General features: G+C 58.6%; 1 protein-coding gene across 7 annotated transcripts; it reads right to left on the bottom strand.

Annotated features, from left to right (window-relative positions):
* Positions 1-127: 127 nt before the first annotated feature.
* FCHO1 (FCH and mu domain containing endocytic adaptor 1) lies at positions 128-26,216 on the bottom strand. 7 transcript variants are annotated; one of them, XM_047095723.1, is made up of 29 exons: positions 26,193-26,212; positions 21,221-21,265; positions 20,904-20,990; positions 20,386-20,456; positions 17,223-17,314; positions 16,118-16,192; positions 14,941-15,082; positions 13,138-13,290; positions 12,934-13,038; positions 11,497-11,595; positions 11,307-11,403; positions 10,333-10,377; positions 10,137-10,215; positions 9,611-9,635; positions 9,227-9,284; positions 8,620-8,798; positions 8,510-8,534; positions 8,121-8,172; positions 6,949-7,040; positions 6,318-6,593; positions 4,387-4,499; positions 4,184-4,271; positions 3,939-4,047; positions 3,078-3,233; positions 2,631-2,763; positions 1,986-2,185; positions 1,339-1,394; positions 804-968; positions 128-411 (listed from the first exon to the last, which is right to left on the bottom strand). In XM_047095723.1, exons 4-29 carry the CDS (start codon positions 20,410-20,412, stop codon positions 389-391), a joined length of 2,664 nt encoding a protein of 887 aa, XP_046951679.1. In that variant the 5' UTR covers positions 20,413-20,456; positions 20,904-20,990; positions 21,221-21,265; positions 26,193-26,212; the 3' UTR covers positions 128-388. The 7 variants fall into 7 exon arrangements, with proteins under 7 accessions (XP_046951679.1, XP_046951678.1, XP_046951682.1 ...); XM_047095722.1 differs by lacking the exon at positions 26,193-26,212 and adding an exon at positions 23,095-23,142; XM_047095726.1 differs by lacking the exon at positions 26,193-26,212 and adding an exon at positions 23,095-23,142 and having other exon boundaries at positions 4,387-4,469.

Here is a 26,216-nt window from a genome sequence, read left to right as displayed (position 1 = left end):
GCCGCCTTGCATAGTGCGGGGGGCGGGGTGAGGAGGGAACATTAGGGCTCTTATATCTTCCCCACCCATCCAGCCATCTTCCCTCCCTCTCCTCTCCTGGCGACGTGAAGGAAATTTCCTGGAGCAGGAAAAGGCTTATTTATTTTATTAGAAAATAAAGTGTTTATTCAAAGAACGTTAAAAGTCCGAGGACCCGCGTGAGAATGGGCTGGAGCAGGAGTGACCCTCAGGCTCAGCCAGGCTGGGTGTGGGTCTCCTCTCCGCGGAGTCGGGGGGCGGGGTGGGGGGGGGCGCCCAGGGTCCGGCAGGAAGGCGGGGATCAGTCAGCGAGCACCAGGACAGGACAGTGCAGAGCTGGGGCCAGCGGTGCCGGTCGGCCTCTGCGGGCTCAGCAGCTCACCAGGTACATCCCTGTGTGGGTGGCACCGTGAGCAGGGAGGAAGAGGGGGGATCCCTTGCCCCTACCCTGGGACGTCCCAATCTTCCTCAAAGCACCCCTGTAATTCACTCTTCCCGGTGCCCCGTGGGCCCCAGCAGCCCCTGTGGCGGCAGGAGAATGGGCTGGGAGCCGCGTGGCAGTGGGGCTTCCGGCCTCCTGCCTTGGGTCCTGGCGAGGACACCCTACGGGGGCCCTTCCTGACCCCTCCCACTGGGGCCCTGCTACCCCTCCGCACTTGGGCCCACCAACCTGGGCCTCCAGGGCCCAACGCCCACCGACCTTCCCAAACGCCCCAACTCCTCCCCCTCCCCCCCGCGCCCTGGCAGAAGCGGATGGCGGGGGGGGGGGGGGGAGGGGGGCATACCTGTGGCAAACCTCCTCTTTACAAGCGACATGCGGTAGCCGCTGCCCACCAACTCCAGGTCCACGCCAGACAGAGTGGCCCCCTCGCTGGTGAACTGGGCGGCCACGGGGCTGGGCGTGCTGGGCCCCGAGCAGGGCTCCCAGCTGGCGGATAGGTGGCCAGAGCCTGGGGAGGCCTGAGGTCAGCCGTGCCCCGGCCTCAGCCCGAGTCGAGTCCTGCTGTGACCTGGGCTCTTCCCGGGCCTTTTGATCTGTGGCCGCCGTCTGCCCCTTCTGACCTCCGCTTGTGCCCCGGTACCCTCCTCCTTTGGCCCCGTGGGGCTATGTGTAATTTGCAGAGGAGTTCTGCCTCAGGGCCTTTGTACCTGCTATGCCTGCCTCCCGCCATGTCCTCCCTCACAGCTTTGTCACAGCCCTTTCAAGCTTTCCTTCGTGCCCACGCTCCTCCACCCCGAGCACATCCCCAGTTCTCCCCCATTTTCAATAAGCCCCTCCCACCCGAGACCCCCGCGATCTCCTGCACAGCCATAACTCACCCCCTGCTTCAGAGACATCTGGAAGCTTCCAAAGGAGCCGCTTCTCCTCCAGATTCCTGGCATCAAGAAAAAGCTTGGTCAGCTCTCTCCCCGAGAGGACACGGGGAGCCCAGGGTCCCAGCTTGGTCACCTCTCAAGCTACACGACCCCGGCAAGCCAGGTCCCCTCTCCCCCACCTCAGTTTCCCCATCTGTAAAATGGGTGTGGGGTATGGAGCAGCTGGTCCCCGGGGACCTCAGGGTGCTCTCTCTCTCAAAAGAAATAAGCTTCCAAAAAAATAGCCCAGGGCAGAGAGGGGCTGTCTGGGTTCAAATCCTGGTATGACCTCAGATAAGCGACTCGGCCCCTCTGTGCCTCAGTTCTGCCTCCGTAAGTGGGAATGACGGCAGTCCGCACCTCAAGGGGTTGCTAGAAGCCCTGAGCCGGTCAGCGTGTATGGAGCACGTGGAACACGCCTGACACACAGGAAGCCCTTGGTGTCCAACATTATTATGGTTCAGCGTGTCGTCCTCGGCTCTAAGCAAGGCGAGTGCACACGGAACGGTTGGACCCACGGGGGACCCTTTAGCTGCTGCATCGAGGGGAGGCCCGGGAGGGTTCTGGGCCAGTGCTGAGCCTCCTCCGGCCTCCCTCCCGCACGCCCTCACCAGGTGGCGGCTGGCTGTAGGCGGATGTTGGTCACGGGCTCCCCCACGGGCAGCAGGATCTGGACGTTGGTGAGGGGCGTGGGCACGGCCGTGGCGCCAGGCCGGTAGCTGTACTCCACCGACACCTGAGTGAGGGTCCCCCCGCACTGCCAGTGGGCGCTCAGCTGCAGAGGCACAGACTGGGGACCCGGGCGGGAAAACTAGGAGGGGCGAGAACAGGAGACAGCACACAGCTGAGGCCCTCTGGTCCTGCCCCAGCACGTGCTGTTCCACCAGGACCTAACTCAGACCCAGCTCAGCGTCACCGCTGCATAGACCACTCGGTGGGGCCTAGTCCTTCTCCCTCAGAGACACCGCAGATCGGGGTCCGCGTGACGCCATGTTTCCAGCAGAGGGCGAGAGAGCGCCCGGTTTCGACAGAGCGGTGGGCAGGTGCTGGTGCAGGGCCCTTGGGACAGGCCCTCTTCTAATTTCCATAATGAAACGCCCACCCAGCCACCATTCATTGGCTCCCTCCCTGACTCCCTCCCCTGCTCCCTCTGCTCTCTTTACCCCTCCCCCCCCACCCCCATTGCCACTGCTTGCTCTCCCTGCCAGCCCAGCCCCTCCCTGCTCCCTCCGTCCGGGCCCATCCACCCGGCCCACCTGGTATCTTAGCAACACCACATTGTAGTAGGAGGCAGCTGGATTCTGCTCTGCCTGGTGCTGCAGGGCCTCAGTCAGAGCCGCCATGTTGAGCCAGAAGTCTTTGGTCTCAGGGTCGCTCTGGGAGGGGTCACTACAGAGACCAGGAATGATCACCCCAACCCCTGAGAGGCCCCTTCCCCAAGGTCCTCGGCATCTGACCTACCCCAAGGGCTTCCTAAAGATGCAGATTCCCTGGCTCACCTTGGGGCCAGTAGAGCATGACCCCCACCACCCCCTGGGGGGAGGGTGGGGGGGGATGGGAAGCAAAGGAGAAAAGAAAATGAGGTTCAGAAGGGACAGTGATTTGCCCAGGGCCACACAGCAAATCCCAGGAGGCAGAGCAGGAATTCACCGCCGGGGAGCTCCTGGGCCCCCCTGCCTCTGACCCCCCCACTCCTATAGTACCTAAAGAGCAGGTCAGCATTGGGCTGGAAGTGCTCAATGGCGGACGTGTGCACGAGGCGGAAGCTGAGGACAGGTGGGGGTGGGGTCCCGCTGAACACACGCACGATGCCAGCAGGGAAGGTCATGGTCAGTTCCCCAGTTACTCGAGCCAGGCAGCTGAGGTGGGGGGGAGGGGGGGAGGAGACTGCGTGTTGGCTCAGGGCTCTGCCGGGTACCTCGTCCTCCCCTCTCTCCTGGCTCTGCTGCGGCTTGTGGCCCCCCAGGCTCCCCAGAAGAAGCAAGGCCCTGACCGTGCCCGGCATCCTCACTCCCAGCCTCCCCTCCTTGTGTCCTTGCCTGGACAGCCATGCAGGCACCGGGAAGAAACCACACTGGGCTGAAGAAGGCAGAAACATCCCCTTTCCCTAGTTCTCTTTTCCTCTAGGCCGCCAGGAAGCTCAAAGCAAAACAGTTATAATACGGTCCTCAGCTTGGGTTTCAGGCCTAATACTCTCTCCTACGTGTGGTCTGATCTTTCCTGCTGAGCACTGCTCCCAGATTATTCCCGGCCCCTCAACTCACCCTTAACCCACCCCGCCAAGGGCCTTGCTCCCTTCAGTGTGATGCCCACAGCAGCCTTAGGGGACTTGCTCTCAACTGTGGTTACAGCAAGGCCCGGGCCCTGCTCAAACAGCCTCTGTGGTTCCCACTGCCCTCGGGACAGGGGCCTGGTTGCTTGGCCCCAGAGTTCAAGGCCCTTCTGTGGTAAAGCAGGTCAGGAAACACACCGGAAGGCTGTTTCTCCTGGACCCTAGACGCATAGGCCCCAGAGAGTCCTGTTTGTCCCTGTCACTGTCTGTACTCTCCCCGACGACTGCGTACCTGGGGCTATGGCCTCGAAAGTAGGCGTGGACGTATTCGGTGAAAGCTGTAGCCACAGGCAGGGCATCCTGGGAGCCCAAGACCACAGGGCTGGGTCCCCGGGAGACTCCTGGTGGAGGAGGGGAGGGGACAGGGACAGACAGAGTGGGCACAGGTCCCAGGCTCCAGAACCCACCCTCTGCCCGCCGGGCCTCCGACGCATCACTTAGTGATGCCCGAGAAGGGCCCAGGGCCGCCCCCCATACCGTGTCCCGCCTGCGACGAGAAGCTAGGCCGTTCTGAGATGGTGCTGGCGGACGAGGAGCCCAGCGGGGAGGGGCTCAGAGACCGGGACTGGGGAAGGAGACAGGCCGGGCTGCGATCACCCAGGAGCAGTGCCCTGGGGCTGCCCGTGCCCCCACCAGAGGCGCCCCCAGCCCCACTCCTGCCGCGCGCCCCCTCACCCTACCAGGTCCCCGTTGCTGCGCGTGAGGGGGCAGGACACCTTCCTGGTGCGGGGTCTCCGGGGCGGGGCTGCCAGACCGTCTCTGGCTGTAAGGTCAGCAGGGACAGGCATCAGGTCTGGGGAGCGAGCGTTAGACAGACAGAGCTCAGATGCTGCCGTGGGCCTCTCGGGCCGCCCCAGAGAAGGGACTCGGCCCCAGACTGGGAGTCGGGCTTATTCTGGGGACACCCCTTGGGTCTGAGGTCTCGGGGGCCGCGGGGGGAATTGCCGGACAGGACTGCGGAGGCCATCCACAACCCCCAGCCTCCCAGACACCAGCCCGACGGGAGGTGACTGGGAGCGCGCAAGCAAGGACTGGATGCACAGTCCGGGGGGGGGGGGGGGACGGGGGGGACGCGGCAGGCGTTTTCATCCAACATCAGCAGTTCCGTGACCTTCATCCTCTCCGTGAGGATGAGGTAGCCTCCCACCCTGGCCTCTGTCCGAGTCTCACCCGTTAAGATTAACTAGTGACTGCATAAAACTCAGCTTCCTCTCACTTCCCTGCTTCCTCGGTGTCCCTGCCACCCACCCCCCGGGGACGTGCTCCTCTCTTCCCCAGGGCTGCTCAGCGGCGCTGCTGACGCCTGGGGCTGGAGCATTCTCCGGGGGGACCGTCCTGGGCACCGTGGGGCGCTGACCAGCCTCCCTGGCCCCCACCCACCGCAGATGTCCCTAGTATCCCACCCCCCCTAGCGGTGACAGTCTAATATCACGGGTGACACTGCCAAGTGTCCCCCAGGGGGCAGAACAGGCTTGGTTGAGAGCCCTAATTGCATAGTGCCGCTCAGACAACTCAACTGGACTAGTCTACACCGTGGTCTACACTCACTCTCCTGGGCCCTTCCTTGACCCAGCTCCCAACCGGCTCTTTTCTCTATTCAAGGATGGTGCCAAGCACCCCTGTCACCACTTCTGGGGACCTCATGGGGTCGAAGCCCACAGCCCTCTGACTCAGGCCCCCAGGAGAGCCCATCCCCCACCCCCTTCACTTGCCTCTTCCTCCGACCTGTAGCACTAGGCCCTGCCCTCTCCCGGGTGGCCTCCCCTCCCGCTTCGCACAGCTGTGCCTGGGGTGCCCCAAGCTGGACTCCCCCGAACTCAGGGCCCACGGTCCGCCTGACATCTAAAGGCCCAGTCCCAACACGCCCCGGGCTTCTTCCGCCCCACATTCCCTGCCCCTCCTGTCCCTTCCTGGAAGAACGGCCAGCTGCCCGCAAGCCCTCCTCCCTGACCCTTCTGCTGTCTCAGCCCTGTGCCCTCGCGCCCGCGTCTCCCCACCTCCCTGGACTCCCGTCCCCGGTCTCCAGCTCCCACCCTCGCCCCCCAGGTGGACAGAGGGAGCCTGCGATCTGAGCCAGGTGCCGCTACTCCTCCGCTCACGGCCCCTCTGTGGCCCAGACCTTGCTAGGAGCAAAGCTCACATCACTCCCATCAGGTCCCAGACCCCGCACGGGCCCATCTCCCTGCTGACATCACTCCCTCCTCTCCCTCCGCTTCCGGGTCATCGCTCTGTTCTGGCCTCACGGCCCACCCCCCAGCCCCCCGAGCTGTTCCTCAGAGGGCCCAGGCAGCTACCCACCACAAGGCCTTTGTACAGGATGCGCCCTCTGCTGGGAAGCACCCCCCCCCAACCCTCCACCACATCCCAATGGCTCCTTCCTCACCTCCAACAAATCTCAGCTCAAATGTCACCTCCTCAGGGAGGTTCCAACCTTCTGAGCCCTCACCAGGCACCTGCCACCTCCACTTTGTTAAATGTCTATCTCATTATTGTCCCTGCCAGGGTGAAGGTTCTGGGCTGTGACCCCGGCCGCCCATTCAGGCCCTGGCCACAGTAGGCGCTCAGTCTTCCCCACCCAGGGCTCTGATGACTCTCAGACTCCTGGACTCACCTCCTCCAGCCACAGCCTCCAGCCCCCAGGGACCCGGGGATGGGGCGAGGGGCTGCGGCGAGTCCGATGCTGGCAGGGGCCGTGTCCCCCTCGACTCGGAGGCCGGTGCCCTATAGCTAGGTGGGCTCTGCGGGGTGCCGGGGCGGGGGACCCAGGAATCCGGGGAGGGGCCAGGCGCCACGTGGGATGGCGAATCCAGGCCGGAGTCCTCCACATTCTCGGGCGACGAGGAGGAGAAAGGTGAGGGGCTGGAGGTGAAGCCGAGGCTGCTGGAGCCTAGAGAGGGGGTTGGGGGGGGTGGGGCGCCAGCTCCAGACCCCGCCCACACGGAGGCCCTTTCCTTCCTCCTGCAGGCCACGCCCACGCCGAGGAGGGGCCCACCCCCCTCAGGCCAGGCCCTCCGGTCAGTTCCATCTCCACCGATGCTCCGCCCATCTGCCCATTGTCACCTACACTACCCGCCTTCTCGTCGGCCCCGCCCACCATCTCACTGCCAAGTCTATCTTCTCAGTTGCCTACACAGGACCCCCAAGTGCTCCCTCCAGCCTGTCCCCCGCCAAACCTGCCCTGGCAATGGACCCACCCATCTCGCTAGCCAAGCCTGTGGCCCCGAAGTCCCCACCCCCATCACCTGTAAAGTCTTCGTGGTCAAAGGCCGACTCTAGGGGCGGCCCAAAGAGGTTCTTGGAAAACTGCTCATCTGACTGCAGCTTCTCCGCACAGCTGTGGACCAAGCGGAACACAGGGATGGTTTCTATCCTCCCCTCCTCAGGGCCCGTGCACAGACCGTTCCTGGTCCCGAGCTCTGTGTCCCCAGCCCTCCCTGAGGCCACATCCTGCCGTCTTCAAGGCTGGGCTCAAAACCTCCCACCCCCATCCCAGAGCAGCCTCCCGGGCCTCAACTAAAGCTGCCCGCTGGTATCTCCCACCACACTGCCTGCTTTAGTTTCTTCACAGCATCTGGAAGTATCCAACGTGCTCTAACTTGTTTGCTGTTTTTCAAACCCGAGCCACGATGGGGCGCCTGGGTGGCTCAGTGGGTTAAGCGACTGACTTGGGCTCAGGTCATGATCTCACGGTTCGTGAGTTCCAGCCCCGCGTCGGGCTCTGTGCTGACAGCTCGGAGCCCGGAGCCTGCTTCTGATTCTGTGTCTCCCCCTCTCTCTGCCCCTCCCCTGCTCATGCTCTGTGTCTCTCTGTCTCTCAATAATAAATAAACGCTTAAAAACAAAAACAAAAACAAAAAAAAACCCGGGCCACGAGAATGTGAATCTGAGAAGGAAGACCTATCTTGGGCATATGTCTCTGAACCCAGAATAGAAGGAGTACACAGCGAGTGCTCAATAAATGCTCGTCAAATGAGGGGTGCCTGGGTGGCTTGGTCGGTTGGGTGTCCGACTTCAGCTCAGGTCATGATCTCACGGCCCGTGAGCTCGAGCCCCGCATCGGGCTCTGTGCTGACCGCTCAGAGCCTGCAGCCTGTTTCCGATTCTGTGTCTCCCTCTCTCTCTGCCCCTCCCCCGTTCATGCTCTGTCTCTCTCTGTCTCAAAAATAAATAAACGTTGGAAAAAATAAATAAATAAATAAATAAATGCTCGTCAAATGAACGACTAAGTGGTTCCTCAAATACAGCATGCCCTCAACTCCCTGCCAGGGTGAGAGGAGGGGAGGCAGAGACACAGGGAGGCAGCAGGGGAAGAGGGGAGGGGAGTCAGGGACAGCCCCCACCTGCTCATTCACGTTGGCCCAGTGTTTCCCCATCAAACGCCCCCCCCCCCCCCCCCCCCCGCTATAGGACCCACCTGCTGGCTCTTGGGGCAGATCGAGGCCTCTGTGGTTTTCCAGCAGCGTCCCCTATGAGAGATACACCACCTTGAGCCTTCCTGTCACCCTGCTTCCAGTGCCCCCTCTGTCACAGACCAAGAGACTAAGGCTTGGGCCTGTCCAGCCAGCTGTCCAAGGTGATCAGCAAGTCGGGCAGAGAGGGCTTTGCGCCCGAGCCAACCTGTCTCAGCTCTCATTTAACTCTCGCAATGACCCCATTTCATAGAAGAAGAGACTGAGGGTCAGAAGGGGTAAGCGGCCTGCTTACACGGCAGGGCTGGGATTCAAAGCCACACTCATACTCCAGGCCCAGCCTCCCCTCTTCGTGCTCCTGCCCACACCCGAGACCCCTTCGGAGGCTGCTCACGTGAAGAGTGGCGTTTCATGGTGCCCTGTGGACAAAGTGGGTGGCGTCAGGTCGGGCGCAGCCAGCCAGCCCCACCGGCCCCACCCGCGAACACCCCTCCTACGCCTCACCCCTGGGCCGGGAGGAAGGATGAGGCTGCCAGCCGTGGCCCTGAGTTGCGCCGCAGCTGCCTCGGGGCTGCAGGCCGGGGCGCGGGCAGGGGCGGGCTTGATGTGCACGTAGAACTTGCGGGGTTCCTCATCATCGAAGTCCGAGTCGCTGGAGGAAAAGCGGGAGGGCTCCGCCGTGCGTGCACCGCAGTCAAGGGGCCAAGCGGATCCCGACACGGGGGTCACCCACCCCTTCCTGCTCAAACCCCTCAAGGCCCTGCACAATCCGGTCTGTCACCACTTGCCACCCCCGGCCTCGACACCACGGTTTTGCCCCCAAGTCTGCACAAGCACGCCCGGCCCTAACCAGCAAACTCTTGGTCAGATGCTAAACCCCAACACCGGTGCCCTCTCCTCCAGGAAGCCCCCTTGGCTCTCGCCCTGCCTCTCTTCCTCAGCCCTGAGGATTCTTCGTTTCAATCTGCTTTGTATACCCTGAAGGGCCCCCCACCCCCCACCCCCCCAGGATGTACGCAGAGAGGGTCGCTATTCGCGGAGGGATCACTGCCCCACAGCGCTTTGTCCTTGCTGTGCCCACAGTTGCCGCCAGGGGGCACCAGGAGGATATTGTTCTGGGTCACATCAGGCCGGACAGTGAAACCTTCTTCATCCACCTCTGGACACGTCTGCGGGGACAGGCAGGGAGTCAGGCTCCCCGCTACGGAACCTCCCTCCCGTCTCTCCCTGCCACGGCCCCTCCCACCTCTGGGCTCGGACTCGGACCTAAAAACAGTCCCAGTGGCAGTAACAGTCTTCCCTGGTGCAAGCAGGGGCTTGAGGGAACAGAGTACGCCATGGCGGTAAGACTGAGGGGCACCTTGGAGCTAAGTGGGGGACATCAGTCCCTCCCACATGGCTCCACACGCAGCCGGGATGAGATTTAGCTCCATGAGCTCCAGGCTTGGGGCCCAAGGTGGGATTGAACCCCTCGCACTCGCAGCCCGGTACTCACCCCTGAATCGGGCTCCAGGGAATCTCTGGGGATGGAGAAAGAGATACTGATGTCAGCTCTCCCACCTCACCTGCATGCTCCCGACCCCCCCCCCCCAGCACTAGACATGGCGCCTGGGGGTGGCCCCTGGGCCACGATGTCCTGAGCTGGTCCTCCCGGTGATAGGACCCAGGGGTTTGCCTGGGGCTGGGGGCAGTGAGTCTGGAGTTGGCTGAGCACAAGGTCTCCGCAAACAGCTTGGCAGGGGAGGAACCTGGAGCTACTCTGAGGGGTTGGCTCCAGGAGGTCGGGAATGGAGGGGCTAGCCTCGGCAGGGAACCACCAGGACTGACCTTGACAAGAGGAAGGATTTGGGATTAGGTTGGGGAGTGGCAAATTGAGCTAGCGGGGGACAGAGGTTCCGGGATAGCCTGGGACAGGAATTCTCCCGGGGCTACCCTCAGCAGGGGACTTCTGGGATAGCCTGGGAAGGGGGAAGGGATCCCGGGCTAGCCTGGGCCAGGGCTGGGCAGGGGTGCTTCCTCACACAGCTGCAGGGGGCTCCCGCTCCCGCCGGCTCAGTCCTGGGAGGCGAAAGGCCTTGGCTCCCCGCAAACGTTTCATTGCTGAGAACAGATGAGGGGGTGCAGCTGAGCCCTGGGGGTGCCCCCTTCCCATTCAGATCTGCCTCCCGCACCCCCAGCGTCCGTCCAGCCTGGGCATCCAGGCCCAGACGTACTTGCCTTCCTGCAGGGCGGCTGCACTGTATGCCTCAAAATCCAAAGGCCCTGGGATGGAAGAGACGGAGAAACTCAGCCTGGCTGGGAGACCCGGCCCGGGGAAGGGCAACGAAGCACCCGCGGGCTCACAATGGCACCTGCATCGGAGCTCGAGGCCAGCGGGCATCCAGTGCGCAAGCCAAGGGGCTGAGCCAGCCCCAGAGATGGTCATGAGTGGGATGGGCCAGGGGTTCAGGTCCCCCTTGGGGATGCACCGGACGGAGCGATGCCCGAGTTACTTTTTCTACTTCCGGCATTGCTCACAGGCACTTGAGTGGGTCAAGGGATGGACCGTGAGTCTGTACAGGGGACTGAGGCTCAGAGAAGTCAAGACAGACATCCAAGGTCACATAGCAAGTAGTGAGGAACAGACACAAACCCAGATCTGACCCCAACACTTTTGCTCTTCAACTCCTCCCTGACCTCTCATTTGGACATTGTTTTTTCAAATTGGTCCTTTGCTCAACAGTCCTCAATGGCTCCCTTGGGCCCTCAGGGTAAAGTATGAAAGGCTGGGCCTGGCCTTCAAGGTCCCTCTGTTATCTGGTTGTAAGAGATTTACACATAAGATGGGCCATGAAGGGGCGCCTGGGTGGCTCAGTCAATTAAGCATCTGACTTCAGCTCAGGTCATGATCTCACGGTTCGTGAGTTCAAGCCCCATATCCAACGCTCAACTGACTGAGCCACCCAGGCACCCCTGGGTGTAGATTACTTAAATAAATAAATAAAATAATAATAATAATAATAATAATAATAATAAAAAGATGGGGCATCAAATACTGTTCCTATGTGGGCTGGGGAGTTAGATTTGTCATCGGCCCGTTTTTCTGATGAGGAAACCGAGGTGCAGGGAGGTTCAGTCTCCTGCCTCTTGAGTCCTGTTCCTTCCCTGTAGTTGTGGCCCCAGAGCCCAACCCCCACGATGTCCCAACTCACCAGGCTTCTCCCGGCCTGTGCCCTTGCTCTCTGCAAACTTCTTCAGCAACATCTCCACACTGACGTTCTCTATGTTCTGCTTAAACTCCTCGTGCACCTGGGCCAGGCGGATGAAGCGTGTAACCAGGCGCGGCCGGGGCCCTCCTGCCTGGCACCCTTTGCTTCGCTTCCCACCCCTGGGACCACTCACCTGCCCGATCTGCACATGGGTGTCCTCCACGGAGTGGGCGTAGGAGCCTAGCAGTGCCTTCATGTGCCGCAGGTGGGTCTCCTCCATGGCTTGGAAACGCTGAGCCGGGAGGGGAGGGGCAAACAGGAAGGTGGAGGCCACGAGGAGCGGCCAGGTGACCCAGCCTGACCAATCAGAACGTTCCAACCCCCCTGGCCTCAGTGACTGGGCGGGGAAGAGCCAATGAGAGTCTTCCCTGGGACTTTGGCTAAAACTATGGGAAAAGAGACACTTTCATACCCTGAGTCAATGAGATGGTGGGATCCATGTGGAGGCTGCAGGTGGCCACTTTGCTGCGAGCGTGCGCCACTGCCCCCCCCCCCCGCTCCCCCCCTCCCCGCAACAAACACACACACCCACGCACACCCAGGAGGGGCATCTCTGCTTGGGAGTGAAGTCCCCAGGGAGAAAAACAGACTCAAAAAGCAGAGAGGCACAACTTTAACACCAGTTGAGTACCTGGATCTAGCCATGCCTGAAGCTCTCCCTGCAAACTTTTCAGTCCCCTGAGCCTTTAATCTTCCTTGTCAGTTTGAATGAAGGTTTCTATCATTTGCAACTTTCTATCACTTGCAGATAGAAAGTCAGAAAAAAAAAAAAAATCCGATTCCTAATCCTGACATTCCAATCTGCTTTTCACACATTTGAGTAGTTCCAGAGAGGCATAGCGTCTTGTAAAAAGGTTACATAGGGGCGCCTGGGTGGCTCAGTCGGTTAAGCGGCCGACTTCAGCTCAGGTCATGATCTCGCGGTCCGTGAGTTCGAGCCCCGCGTCGGGCTCTGTGCTGACAGCTCAGAGCCTGGAGCCTGTTTCAGATTCTGTGTCTCCCTCTCTCTCTGCCTCTCCCCTGTTCATGCTCTCTCTCTCTGTCTCAAAAATAAATAAACGTTAAAAAAAATTAAAAAAAAAAAAAAAAGGTTACATAGCTGGTGAAGAATGGAGACTGGGGCGGAACCCAGGTCTTTCAGCCACCATGAACCATCAGTAGGCTCTTGGCTTCTAAACCCTGCCCTGCCCTGTTCAAAACCCTCATCCGTCACGGTAGAAACTGTAATCCCTTCTAGAGAGGTGTCCATGCACCCAGTAGGAGTCTGAAAACATCACATAGAGTGGCTCATTTAATCTTCACAATAACTCCGTGAGGCAGGTACCGTTACTGTTCCCATTTTACAGATGGGGAACCCGAGGCACAAAAAGGATTTGGCTTTTGAAATAATAATGCCAACAACAACAACCACCACCGCAACAGCTAACAGTCTCTAGAACTCTATGCCTTTAAACCTGTGATTCTAAGGCTCCCGGGAGGCGAGGGTTTCAGAGGTTCTGGACTTCCGACGCCCATAGATCCTGGGCCAGGGGATGTGTGGGTCTCCAAGGCACCGATGCCTGCTTCTTACCACAGCCGAATCCAGCATCTTCTGCTCAAAGTCTGCGCGGGCTGAGTTGTATTTTTCCACCGAGCGCCTCAGGCTCTCTGCCGCCTTCTTCGTCTTGGTCTCTGCCTAGGAGGCACAGGGAGGGGATGAGGTCGGGAGGGGACAAGCATCCCCTGGGTCTGCAGAGGGCCGACGGCAGCCGGGGACCCGCAGCCGAAGGCCCACCTTGTCCATCTCCTTCTGGCTGGTGCTCTCCCTCCGCAGCCGCTCCTGGTCCATGCAGCGGTTCAGGTAGTTCTCGCGGGACTTGGGCAGTAGCTGGCTGACACCTGCCAGGACCTGCACGGCGTCCAGGGTGCCCACCGCGTCCTCTTTGCACTGCAGGGGGCGGGGGCAGGGGGAGCATGGGTAGGCCCTGAAGCCCCCAGCAGGTGTCCACTGGGAAATCCCCGGCTCTTAAACCCAGGTCCCACCGATTACTTTTTTTCTGAGTATTCTATTGCTTTCAAAAGTTTTAACGTTTTAAAATAGGGGAGAGTTACACATAGTTCCTATCTCAGAACGTTTCACGGGGTGAGCTCAGGGCAAAACCTACCCCTCCCTGATCCCCAGCCTCTGCCTAGGAGTAGATCTGTCTCCAGAAATAATCAGCACATAGACAAGCAGATGTGTTTGTTCTAGGCCATTTTTTTAAATTTTTTTTCAACGTTTATTTATTTTTGGGACAGAGAGAGACAGAGCATGAACGGGGGAGGGGCAGAGAGAGAGAGGGAGACACAGAACCGGAAACAGGCTCCAGGCTCTGAGCCATCAGCCCAGAGCCCGACGCGGGGCTCGAACTCCCGGACCGCGAGATCGCGACTTGGCTGAAGTCGGACGCTTAACCGACTGCGCCACCCAGGCGCCCCTCTAGGCCATTTTTTAATGACAAGTAGGGGCAACCTCTGTTTAAGTCACAGCTTATTCAGCTTAATAATCTATTCCCAAGGTTATTCTGTATTAGCCCGCAGAAAACTTCCTTGTCCCCCAGTTCCAAAAAAAAAAAAAAAAAAAAAAAAGAAAGAAAGAAAGAAAGAAAAGAAACTCAGGGTAACACACACATAACATAAAATCTATCATGTTAGCCATTTTTAAAAAAACATTTCTTTTGGGGGGGCATTTATTTCTTTCTTTGGAGAGAGAGAGAGCAGGGGAGGAGCAAAGAGAGAGGGAGAGAGAGAGAGAGAGAGAGAGAGAGAGAGAATCGCAAGCAGGCTCCACATTGTCAGCACAGAGCCCGATGTGGGGCTCAAACCCACGGACCACGAGAGCATGATCTGGGCTGAAGTCAGACGTTTAACTGACTGAGCCACCCAGGCAGCCCCCCAACTCCCTCTTTGGACAGGGATAGATGCGGCTCTAGGCCAATAAAGCTTTATTTACTGGCACTGAAATCTAAGGGTCATAGAGTTTTCACCTATTATGAAATATTCTTCTTTTGACTCCCCCGCCCTCACCATTTAAGAATGTAAAAACCAGGGGCGCCTGGCTGGCTTAGTCGGTTGGGCATCTGACTTCAGCTCAGGTCGCGGTCTCCCGGTTCATGAGTTCGAGCCCCGCGTCGGGCTCTGTGCTGACAGCTCGGAGCCTGGAGCCCGTTTCGGATTCTGTGCCTCCCTCTCGCCCTGCCCCTCCCCCACTCACTCCCTGTCTCTTTCTCTCTCTCTCAAAAATAAATCAGAGCTAAAACAAACAAACACATAAAATTAAAAAAAAAAAAAAAAAAAGCACGCAAAATCCATTCTTAGCTCTCAGGCTGTGCAAAACCAGGCTGGATCTGGTCGGTGTCCCATAGCGTGCAGACCCCTGGTCTAGACTTTTGAGCCTGAAATTTGACCGGGGTCAGGTCTGTGGGACTCTGGGTTTGACGTGGTGGAATCGACTGAATTCGCGGAGGAACACACGCCAGGAGCTGGAGGTGCAAAGGCCCCCTAAGTTCTGGGGTCCTTCCTGCCACTGTCACCACCCGCCCCGCGCCGACACACACACCTTTTTGTGTATCTTGAGCTGCTCCTCGCCGTAGCGGAGCACGTCCTTGATGAGGTCCTGTAGTTTCCGTGTCAGCTCTAGGTGACAGAGCGCCAGCTTGTCTGAGGAGACGCGGAAGACCTCCCACAGCGGGGCGAAGGTCCTGGAAACAGGTCACACACACCCAGGGTCCGGCGGGGCCCACCCCCCAGGGGCTCCCCTCAAACAGCACTGCCAGCACCCACCGCGCACCCCAGGCCCTGCTGAGGCAGCTGCACCACAACTAGGAGGCAGGTCTGTGACAGATGGGGAAACTGAGGCATAGGAGGCTCCACAATTCACCCAAGGCTCCTTAGGAAATTGAAACCCAGGCTCTGAGGCCCCAGCATCCTCACTCTGGACTCCAGGCCCCAGCTGATACTCAAGGGCAGCTAAGGCTCAACTTGCCCAAATCAAGTTCACAGGGCTACATCGGCAGAAGACCTCTTTGGCCCCCCCCCAAGAACCTTTGCCCCAGAGCAGCCCCAGGAAATCCTGCAGATGCCAATGGGACCACGTCACCTGTGAATCGGGCGTGCACCGCCCCCCCCCCTTGTCCAACCTCCTGTCTCATCTGTCCCTCACCCAGACCCTGCAGCCAGCCTCTTTGCTCTTCCTTGAACATGCAAAACCCATGGTTGCCTCAGGACCTTTGCACTGGCTCAGCTGCCCGCCTGGGTCTCTGACCCAGACACCCCTGTAGCTGGCTCCACGCCGCTATCAAGGTCTCAGCTCACGGAACCAAGCCCACCCCAGAGGAAGCACCTGTCTCACGCTCCCATTTCATCCCCTTCCTAGAGCTGTTCACCCCAGGAAGGGACTTTGTTCATGTTTGTAATTAACATCTATCTTGCCGCACGCCCTACATGAACGTGGCATGCAGGTGACTGGGGTTTTATCTCTCTCGATCGCTCCTGGGCCTCCAGTACCTAGAATGGTGCCTGGCACACAACAGATAAATATGTGTTGAATGAATGAATGAGGAGGAACCGAATGAATGATTTATATTCTCCTGTCCAATTAGCCCCTTGCGTGGGGGAGAGTTGACTCCCTATTCTACATATCACTTGTGTGAAGAGATGTCCACCCAAGAGTAGGCCCCTGATACCCCAGGACCCTATATCCTTGGCGACCCCTGCCTCAGCCAAGGCCCACTCACCCCACGGGGGTCCCGTTACTGGCCAGCTTGGAAAGTTTTGCCATCGCCTTTGAGTAGGTCTCCTCGATGGTGGCCCTGAATAGAATGGAGAAAAGATGCAGAAGGTTCTGGGCGCCCTTGGGAGACGCTCCATCCCCTTGGGCCTCAGTTTCCTCATTCAGACAGCTGAGCAGTAGCTCCCAAGGAGGATGGTATAGTCCCCTGCTGGGAGGAGGCATTTTGGAAAGTCACGGGCGAGGTTAAGTAATATGCTTTACTAACGACAGCAGGAGTAACAGCAGTAACGGCATCAGATAAAAAAATTTTTGAGCACATACTACAAATGCTTTATATGCTTCGTCTTGTTTAACTGCAGGAGACGAACTTCTATTACCTTTTTCCCTCTGGACAGACACCGCTAATGCCTACCTAATCTCCACTCACATTTTTGTCCAGGTTAACAGAACCTCGATTTTGTTTGGGGCCACAATATGCCCGTGAAAACCAACTACCCATGGGCTCATTTTTTGATAGAGGCACCCAGAGGGTACCACGGGCAATCGTGGATGGGTCCGGGAGGGCTCTCTAAATAAAGAGTGGCCCCTGTCCTAGACAGCGCAGACAGGTCTCGCTAGACGGCCACAAAGAGAAAAACCTGGTTATAATCTTTTGAACTCTGCCCGGATTCAACGCGCATTCAGCTAGCGAGTGGCCGGGGGGCAGAAGGCTGCCTTGCAATTTCAATGTATTATGTTTTCTGAGATATAGATGTCGGAGCACGAGCATTTCCATGCCGAAATGTCGATTATTTCCTCCTACGTGTGTTTTATCATATTCAGGGCATGAGACTGAGTTTTCAGAATTCCCCTTGTAAGTAGGTCATATCACCGTCTCTTCAGGAGGAGGCGTCAGAAACCTGGGAATTGTTGACAAGCGGGCACAGGGCTGACAGTGTTGAGAACCGCTGGTTTCCAGGGCGTTCGAGCAGGTTGGGCAGGGTGTGGAGTGGAGGCGGTGGGACGGGCCGGGGAGAGGTGGGGCGGAGCCAGGGCGGGGCCACGAGGCAGGCGGGGCTGACTGGGCTGCGGGGCGTGGCCAGGTGCGGACCGAGCCTAGGGATCCTCACCTCTCCCGGATGAAGTCGGCCAGCTCCTTGGTGGAGATGGGCCCCTGCTTCACGCTGTGGTACAGGACCTCAAAGCCATGGTTCTTTTCACCCTGCAGGGGATGGACGTGGAGACTGAGAAAAGGGGTGGAGGAGGCATCAAAGGTTGCCTAGCAACGGGGGCGTGGCCGGAGGAGCCAACCAGCGGAAGCCCAACCCCTTGGCGGCGGGGATTGCTTCAGGCCTGAGCCAATCAGCCTGCTGTCTATCCCCTTGGGGGCCTTGAGAGAAAGAGAGATAGAGGGAGAGAAAGAGAGACAACGAACAAGTAGAGGAGGGGCAGAGAGAGAGAGGGAGGGAGGGAGACAGAGGATCGGAGGATCCGGAGCGGGTTCTGTACTGACAGCAGAGGGCCCAGTGTGGGGCTCGTACTCACGAACCACGAGATCATGACCTGAGCTGAAGTCAGAAGCCTAACCGACTGAGCCACCCAGGTGCCCCTCATTTTTTAAAGTTTATTTATTTATTTTGAGAGAGAGGGGCGGGGGCAGAGAGAGAGAGGGAGAGTAAGAGAATCCCAAGCAGGCTCCACACTGTCAGCACGAAGCCCAACGCGGGACTTGAGCCCGTGAACGGTGAGATCATGACCTGAGCTGAAACCAAGAGTTGGACGCTTGACCGACTGAGCCGCTCAGGCGCCCCTCAAAATTGGCTCTTGGTCTCGCCAGAAAAATGGCAAACAGTGCAAAGACATACCGTGCCTTCCTACCACTGTCCCTTTGCCTGGGCTGTTCCGGCCCACCAGGGTGCCTCTCTTCCCATCCATCCAAATCCTTCCACCTGTCAAGGATCCGTTCCAGGCCCACCCTCTTCAGACGCTCACTTCCCTGAATGTTCAGTGGTGCTCCCTCCTGCTTCCCAGGGATGTCTCAGAGCCTCCTTTTGCGCCCTGGGTCGCTCTGAGCTAGTAACTTCACCTCCCTGGGCCTCCGTTTCCTCATCTGACAAATGGGGACAAGGACAGCACCCACCTCCCACGGGTCTCGGTGGGATGAGGCTCGCAGCGTGCTGAACACAGGGCTTCCTGCACGGTGGGGAGGGCTCAGCAAACAGGCCCAGCAGCCCCCACCCCCACCCCCGCCTGCCCCACCCAGGGGATCCTCGAGTAAGGCTGCACCAGGCACCGCTGCCCAGGCCAGCATCTGGGGCTGACTTGCAGCCAACCACTGGCCCGTTTCCCAGACCTGGCAAGGCCCCCAGTGGTATCTGCCCCTCTCAGGCTGTGCTGGCAGTGAGGGTCCTAGGAGGGGGTGTCTTGGGCCTGTGTCTCTTATCAGAACCTCTCCGGACTCCAGTCTTGCCCCCAGGCCAACCCCAGAGGGATCTCTCTAACACAGCTTGATGATGTCCCTCTCCTGCTCACACTTCCCTCATGGCTCCCCAGTGCCCTCTCTGCCTCCAGCCCTGCCTTGGCCCAGTGGGACCAGGGCTTCCCTCTCTGGCTTGATCTCCCCTGACTGGAGGAGCCTCCTTCAGGCCAGCGACACCCAGCAAAGAGCCACCAATACAGACAATTGATTAAAAGAAACCTTGCCAGTGAAAGACATCCCACGCTACACCCTGAGTCCTCTTGGGAGGCAGGAATTATATCCCCTTTCCCAGATGGGAAAGCTGAAGCCTGGAGACACAAAGTCACTTGCCCAAGGGCTCCCAGCAGAGCCCCGGATCAAATCCTGAACTCAAAGCCCTTATCCACTCTGCACCAGGCTATCTTTGGGTGGGGAGTGCATCGGGGGTGGCTTCTATTTTCTCTCTGCTGATCTGGATTTTCTGCAGCAAGCTTGCATGCCTCATGCAATTAAAAAAGAATTTAAAATAAATGTAGGTGCCTCATGCCATTAAGTGGAATTTAAAATAAATGTAGGTGCCGCTGTCAGGGTTCCAAAACGTGGGCAACAACTGATCAGCAAACGGTCAACCTCCTTACATAGAGGCACCAACAGGGGCTCAGAGAGGAGCGGGGCCCCTTGCTGGGGTCACATAGCTATTCAGAGACAAATCCCGGGAATCTGACCCTTGGGGAGTCAGTGGAGGTCAGGCCCCCTCCCCCCTCTGCCCCCTCCCCCCACTCCCTCCCAGCAGGTAGCAAGGGGGTGAGGCCCCTTTAAGAAAGCAAGTGGCAGTAAGAGGAGCCCCAGCTGGGGAGGGGAAAGGGAGGGAGAAGGCCTGTTGCCAGGGGCAACCAGTTACCTAGCAACAAGCTTCCTCTGGCAAGCTCAGGGCGGCGTGCAACTGGGGAAGGGGCTTTCTGCCCCGGTCCTTCCTAGATTCTTCTGTTCATACATTCCCTGTGGCTTCCCAGTAGCCCGGCCCTGGAAGAGGAGTCCTTGTGCCCTCAACTAGTCAACCTTGTCACGCTTCTGGGCTTTTGCTCAGGCTGTTCCCCCTGCCTGGAATGCCTTTCTTACATCCTGGAAAATCTCAGCCCTCCAAGCCCAGGGGAAACATGGCTCTCAGCCCTCCTCTGGTTGCCCCCAAGTCGGGGGGCCCAGCCGTGACCCTGCAGGGGTGCGGATCTCTGGCTGGCTCTATGATTCCCAGACTGGGGGCTTCTTGGGGTCAGAGCCAGGATGAAGCCCCTTGGGGGCCTCCTCAGGTTCCACAGTAGGTTGGGTGTAGAGTAATGGTGGAAGGGAGGGAGGGAGAAATTAATGAATGAAAACAACTTTGTCTCACTGGCCCCCTTGGGTCACAGTATGTGGTCCCCAGCCCAGAAGGCACAGGGCTGAGGGGGGCCACTAGGGGCCAAGTCAAGAAACCCCCCAACTCTCCAGGGTGGGAAAGACGTGGAAATTCCCTGGCTGAAATGACCCTGGATCCTGGAAGTTCAGTCCGGCGCTGGGTTTGAGCCCCGACTCTGCACTTTCTCACTAGGCAACTTTAGGAAAGAGAATCCTACTCTGGGCCTTAGTCTCCCTGTTGAAGCTGGGACTTGTCCAAGGTCACAAGGTCCATGAGGTCTGAGGGTATAGATTCATATCCAGCCTGACTCCTCCCACATTAACTTCGACACCTTGCAGACCCTCCACCTGTCCAAGGCTCTGCCCATAGGCCGCCACATACCCCCAGCTCTGTAAAAGTCCTTCCAGGAGCCCCCATCAAAATAAAAGTACATCTTACTTACCCAAAAATGCTCCCCAAAATACGACATCCTGATGGCCTCTGTGGAGACCCCCGCAGGTACCTGTTTAGTGCCTGTCCAAAGAGAGGCAAATTTGAGCTACAAAGCCATGGCCAGCTTGGGCCTAAGAGGGGAAATTCCAACTATCCTCCCTGTGGAAGAGGAAGAGAAAGGATGGAGGAGGAACCAAAAGCCCCAAGGCTGGCATGCCAGGGCCCCTGAGATGATTCATCCCCAGGCCTGGCCCAAAGTAGCCCCCATTCTAGCGGGGACAGATCAGGATATAGATGTCCCAAGTCCTGTGCAGTCAGAGCTGGACTAGATAGAAGGATAGGGGCTGGGGAGCTTGGTCTAGAGGGAAAGGCACAAGAGTAGGGGTTTTTAAGCACAAATAGGAGTTCACTGGGGGGCTGGAATACTGGATGAGCCCCTCAGCCTGAGCAGAAAACCTCAGGGCCATTTCACAGATGGAAAAACTGAGCCCCCCACCCCCCCGCCCCCTGCAGAGGGAAGCCACTTGCCAAGGTCACACAGCCAGGAAATGACAGATTTTCACCCTGGGCCAGCTGAATCGAGACCTGAGCACTCAGCTCCACGCTGGGCAGCTCCTGTTGGAAAGGGTCTGCTGAGAAATGGACACTGGGACTGTGATCAGCCACAGGGGGGCTGGGGTCCCTGAAGTGTCCCCAAGGACCCCTGGGGGTCTCCCAAATCCCTCTACACCAGTCCGCATCTCATGCACGCTCTGGAATGGAGAGCTCACCCCTCACCATGATGACCCAGCCGGCAGTGGGGCCCCCATGAGTCCCAAGCCCGACTCCCAGAAGCCACTGTTCACCTGGTGTCTGAGTCACTATCCAGCTCTGTGCCTCAGTTTCCCCATCTGCAAAACAAGAGGGAATGCCTAGAAGGGGTCTTGTTGGGGGAACCCAGGCCTCCCCGCAGAGGGGGGCTGGGCCAAGCTGCCTGGCAAAGGAGGGACACTTGGTGTCCTTGGCACGTTCTCGACGCTGGGCTTGTCACAGGAGCCCGCAGGCCTCATCCATAATTCATGACCCCTCGGGCAGCTCAGCAGCAGCTGGGAGCCTAGGAGGCACAGTGGCAGCAGGGACAGGGCTGGTGACCGCAAAAGGGAAAGCTCCTTGGGCCTCACTGGGAAAGGACCAAGCAAGGACCTTGGACAAGGCTGCCTTCATCGAGCCTCAGTTTAGCTAATCTTAAAAGTGAGTTTAATTTGAACCATTGTCGTCGAGCCCCAGGTCCTTTGACTTCTCTAAGTCACCCAGCACCTACCATGTACCCATGTGGCCAGGGCAATGCAAGGGTCCACGAGAGGGACCCGAGGTCTGGGTCCTGGGTCTGGTCCCTGAGGAGCCCCCAGCCTAGGGGTGTAGAGCCAGACGCAGACGCACCAGTCCTGCAGGATCAGGGCTGGGCCAAACGTTAGAAGGGACTGTAGGAGCCTGGACTGAAGGAGGGGGGAATGGGAGGTGGGAGGTTAAAGCATGGATAGGAGTTCACCAGGCAAAAAATTATTCCATTCAGCAAATACTCCCGGGGCGCCTGGGTGGCTCAGTTGGTTAAGCGTCGGACTCTTGGTTTTGGCTTAGGTCACGATCTTCGCGGCTTGGTGGGTTCGAGCCCCCTATTGGGCTCTGTGCCTGCTTGGGATTCTCTCTCTCTCTCTCTCTCTCTCTCTCTCTCTGGCCCTCCCCCGCTCATGCTGTCTCTGTCTCTCTCAAAATAAATAAGTCAACTTAAAAATACGTGTATTAAAAAAATATTTACTTCCAATAACCACCCTGTGCCGGGTGATGCTGGGGACCTTGAGAAATCCTAGTCACTGTGCCCTCCCAGAGGAAACCCAGTCTGGTCCGGAGCTAGGCTGACCTCCCAAGGGGGAAAAGCCCTAAATTCCCATCTCATTTCTTCATTCCTGACCACGATTTGGACCCGGAGTATCTCCAGATCCCTTAGGGCTGAGCTGAGTGATATGGGAGTACTAACCTCACGTGGCAACTGAATTTTAAACGAAGTGCAATGAAATACAATAAATGCTCCCCCCGCCCCCCCCCCCCCATCCCAGCTCCTTGGAGCCAACCTTGCTTCCAGGGCTGGTGGCCACCATATCGGACAGCACAGAGAGAGAAAGTTCTGCTAGAAGATGCTGCTTAGAGGATCCTAGGAGCCCCCGGGCCCAAGTTCCTCAGAAACCGAGAATCTCAACTGTTTTCACAGCTCGGATTAGATTGCCCCTCCCCCCCACAACGCGACGAGAGCCAGTATGTTTGTGGGTCGGTACCCAGCTCCCCCCGACAGGTGCCCGTTCATTCAGCCTTCACAGCCACACCATGGGGCTCCACCCCAGCTTTACAGATGAGGAAACTGAGCCACAGAGAAAGAACTCACTGTCCCGAGGTCCCTGTGATTTTGTCCCTGGCCTGCCTGCCAAAGAACTCTCGTTTGGAACCACCGCATGCGGCTCTGGGGGTCCGTGGCCCCCCCTACTGCCCCACAGCCAGGCCCACCACTCCGAACCGTAATGGGGGACAGAGGGGCAGAGCGAAAGGTGGCCGCCACGCAAGCTCCTGCCCGGCCCAGGAAGTGACACCTGCTGCTTCTCCAGAAACCCCAGGCCAGGCAGAGCCCCTCCCACCCAACTTCTGTTCCTGAGGGGGGCAATGGGGACCTCCTGGCAGGGCTCGAACTCACCAGACAGGGCAGCGAGCGGAGCTGGGGGCCCCCCGACAGACAGGGTGGGCACCAGGAGATAGCCACGCGGGCCCCTGCCACTTCCGTCAGTCAGCACCAAGCCCCAAGGAGGCCTGTGTGCCTGGGGGACAGGAAGCTTACCCTGCCCCGCCTACCTCCCAACTGCCACCTCACCTCCCCCATCAGACCAGCACCCCTGGGACCTCCCTGGAACTGGGCCGGCCGAGGACGGGTAAACTGAGGTACCTGAACCTGGGGCCCAAAGGCTGGGGCTGTTATTACCCAACAAATAACAATCATGACAACAATTGTGAAATAACAGCATGCCCTAAATTGCATCTGTCCTGGGCTAAGCTTTCCACATCTCCCCATCCTGAGGTGGGCTAATGATGCCTGCTTTGCAGAGGGGAAACCAAGGCTCAGAGAGGCGGGGAGACCACATGCTCGTGTTTGTACAGCCGAGGCTCAAACGCAGGGCTGCGTGAAAACTTTCACGGGCCCCTTCCTCTAGCAAAAAAAAAAAAAAAAGAATTTAAACTACATGTTACAATTGCATTGGGACAGAAATGCATATATTAATATTACATGTTAAAATGTCTTCTTTGACCCCAAAGCTCATCTTCTTCCCTTCTGATTTTGAAAGAGGTTAAGACACTTCCACGGACCTCTCAAAGTATCGTGTCTGAGACACGGTGGCCTCTGTATCTGATGGAGAAAAGAGGTCCATAGCACCAGGGCAAAGCCCAAAGATGGACAGGGACTTGCCCAAGGTCACACAGCAGGCTGTCAGTTGACCGGGATGCCCCCATCCTCTGGCTGCCTGGAGGAGAGAACAGAGCCTGTCTGACGCCTGCCCCAGGAGCTGCCAGCACCAATTCCCCCCAAAACCTGGGGCTCTGCACTGGGTCGAGCATGTGAGCAGACCCAGGAGCAGATAAAAAAAGACAGGAATAGAGTCAGCAAAGAAGGCAGGGCTCACTAACTCCAAGCCACCTGTCCAAAGCCCCTGACCTCCTGCTGTGACCTTGGGCCTACCCTGACCTCTGGGCCTCCAGGGTCCTATGGAAGAGGCTCTGACATTTTGCTCCCCGCAGACTCCAGTTCTGTACCCAGTAGGGCCCGTTTGGGGTTTTTCTCTTCCTTTCCTGTGACTGGCCTCTTGGCCCTGCTGTTTCAATGACCATCTTCTGTCAGGAACTTCCTCCCTTCCAGGCCCAGCCACCAGTGACCTTTGCACAATCCGGGTTGATTCTCGCTTCAAGGCAGTGTCTCAGCGTGGCCATTACCCCGCTGGGGAAACTGAGGCACACGCCCCATGTCATACGGCGCCCAAACTGTCAGGCTCAGGAAGTTTTCAGTCCTCCCCACTAGTCTCTTCCCTCTTTGTCATCTATTTGGCAAACACCTATTGAGCACCAACTGTGTACCTGGCTGCCGGGCTCTAGAGACACAGCAGGCAACACCCTTGAAGACTCTCCTCTCTCCTCCCTGCTCCCAGGCAGCTGTGACCCCATTTATGATCACTAATTTTGTAATAGTATTATAATGACCATGTCTGTATTTACAGCGCTCCCATCTTCCCACGTCTCTTATGATCTTCCAAGGGGGATTCAGCCCATTTCACAGAAGAACACGCCAAGTCCCGGGGCGGGGGGGTGGAGAATCGAATTTAAACGTGGGGGTGTTGGACTCCCAGGCCCACACTCACCCCTGTGTCCACTGCAGAGACAAGAGATGGGCTGGCCTGGTGCCTCCCACCTCCTCCTACCCAGGACCCCACCCAGGAACTGGCTTACCCCTGGCGTGGGTGACAATATGTGGGTCAGGGTGTGCCCCAGGCAGTCCCACCGGTAAGACCAGGGTGGTGGAGCCCCTGTTCCAATGATCGCAGCTTGGTAATATATTTTACCGTCCGGCAGAATAGCCCTTCCGGCAATGCCAGAGTGACCACGAATCCATTTTGCGGTGCAGTAAACTGAGGCTCAGAGGCCGGCAAGGCATGTCAGGGGGTCTCCCAACCCACTGCCCTCTCACCCCCAAACCACTGACATCTTAAGCAAAAGGGGAAGTTCTAGTTTGGCTAATGATGGAGTGTGTGGGTTTCAGAATCTGTGGAATACAGCCTCTGAAGCCCTCAGCCCCATTTTCAAAGGAGAAAACCAAGGCTCAGGGAGGTGCTGTCACCTGCCCAAGGTCACCAGTGAGGCAGGTCCATCAAAGCTGCCTCCTGGTCCCCACTGCGGCTGGGGCAGGCAACTCCCAGATTTGAGGCAGATGGAGGGGCCGCCCACCCCACAACCCTCCTCCGCACCCCACTCGCAGTCAGCCTCCGGCAAGATCCTAATTTACCTCGATTTATTTTAATCTCCAGAACAGATGCTGGCTGCCCACCCCCCACTGAGACAGGGACCACCCCCAAGTCCGTGCTCCAGGCCCTTCCAGGCCTTGCCTGGCCAGTCCCCATGCTGACCCCTCCCCAGAATTCCAACTTTGGGGGGTCCCTGCAGAGGATGCCCGTGAAACGCCCCCCACCTCATCCTTGCGGTAGAGGGCTGGGATAGAACAGTCCAGGGGAGGGGCCCGGGGACCACCCCCCACCCCAGCTCCTCCTCCAGGCAGATCAGGGTTCACAGTGGAGAAAAAAGGGAAGGGGGTTCTTCATCTCTGTCCTCAGGGGTCTGCAGACCAGAGCTGGGAAGAGGGAAATTGAGAGTGGTCTCCACTTCGGCTGTCCTGGGTCCCAGGCTGGAGGGAGAGCGGCGCCCCCATCTTTGCAGCCCTGGAACCTGCACCCAAATCCAGGCTTAGAATAAAGAGATTTGGGGAGGGGTCTCACGTGATAGCCGCCCTCCTGCACGCTCCGATTCTAGGCCAGGAGACGGGGGAATTGGAGAAGGGTCCCTATCTCCCTCCAAAGACCCCCGATTATGGCCGCTGGGAGGCCGGGCGCCCACCGCGCAGCCCCCAACCCCCAATTTCGCCATCCCTCATGCCCTGCCGCGCCTTTGCCCCCAGTGGCTTCCTGGGCTACTGGGCGCGGTACGCATGAGGGAGTGCGCGGGCCAGGGGATTCGAGGGGTCCCGAGGACTGCACTCACCTCCCGAGCTCTGGCCGAGCCCCG

The sequence above is a fragment of the Lynx rufus genome, unplaced genomic scaffold (genome assembly GCF_022079265.1).
Source record: "Lynx rufus isolate CCGP_SWC_20201006 ecotype Redwood Valley unplaced genomic scaffold, mLynRuf1.p SCAF_4, whole genome shotgun sequence".
Classification (NCBI taxonomy): domain Eukaryota; kingdom Metazoa; phylum Chordata; class Mammalia; order Carnivora; family Felidae; genus Lynx; species Lynx rufus.
The sequence above is the reverse complement of the archived record's forward strand: the minus strand, read 5'-3'. Positions and strand labels throughout refer to the sequence as shown.

Coding starts and splice junctions, on each gene's coding strand:
- FCHO1 (XM_047095725.1), bottom strand. CDS start 20,412: ATGTCGTATTTTGGGGAGCATTTTTGG. Junction 9,636..10,136: donor CGGGAGCCCCCTGCAGCTGT/GTGAGGAAGCAC, acceptor CTCCATCCCCAG/AGATTCCCTGGAGCCCGATT. Junction 4,048..4,183: donor CTCGTCGCAGGCGGGACACG/GTATGGGGGGCG, acceptor CTCCTCCACCAG/GAGTCTCCCGGGGACCCAGC.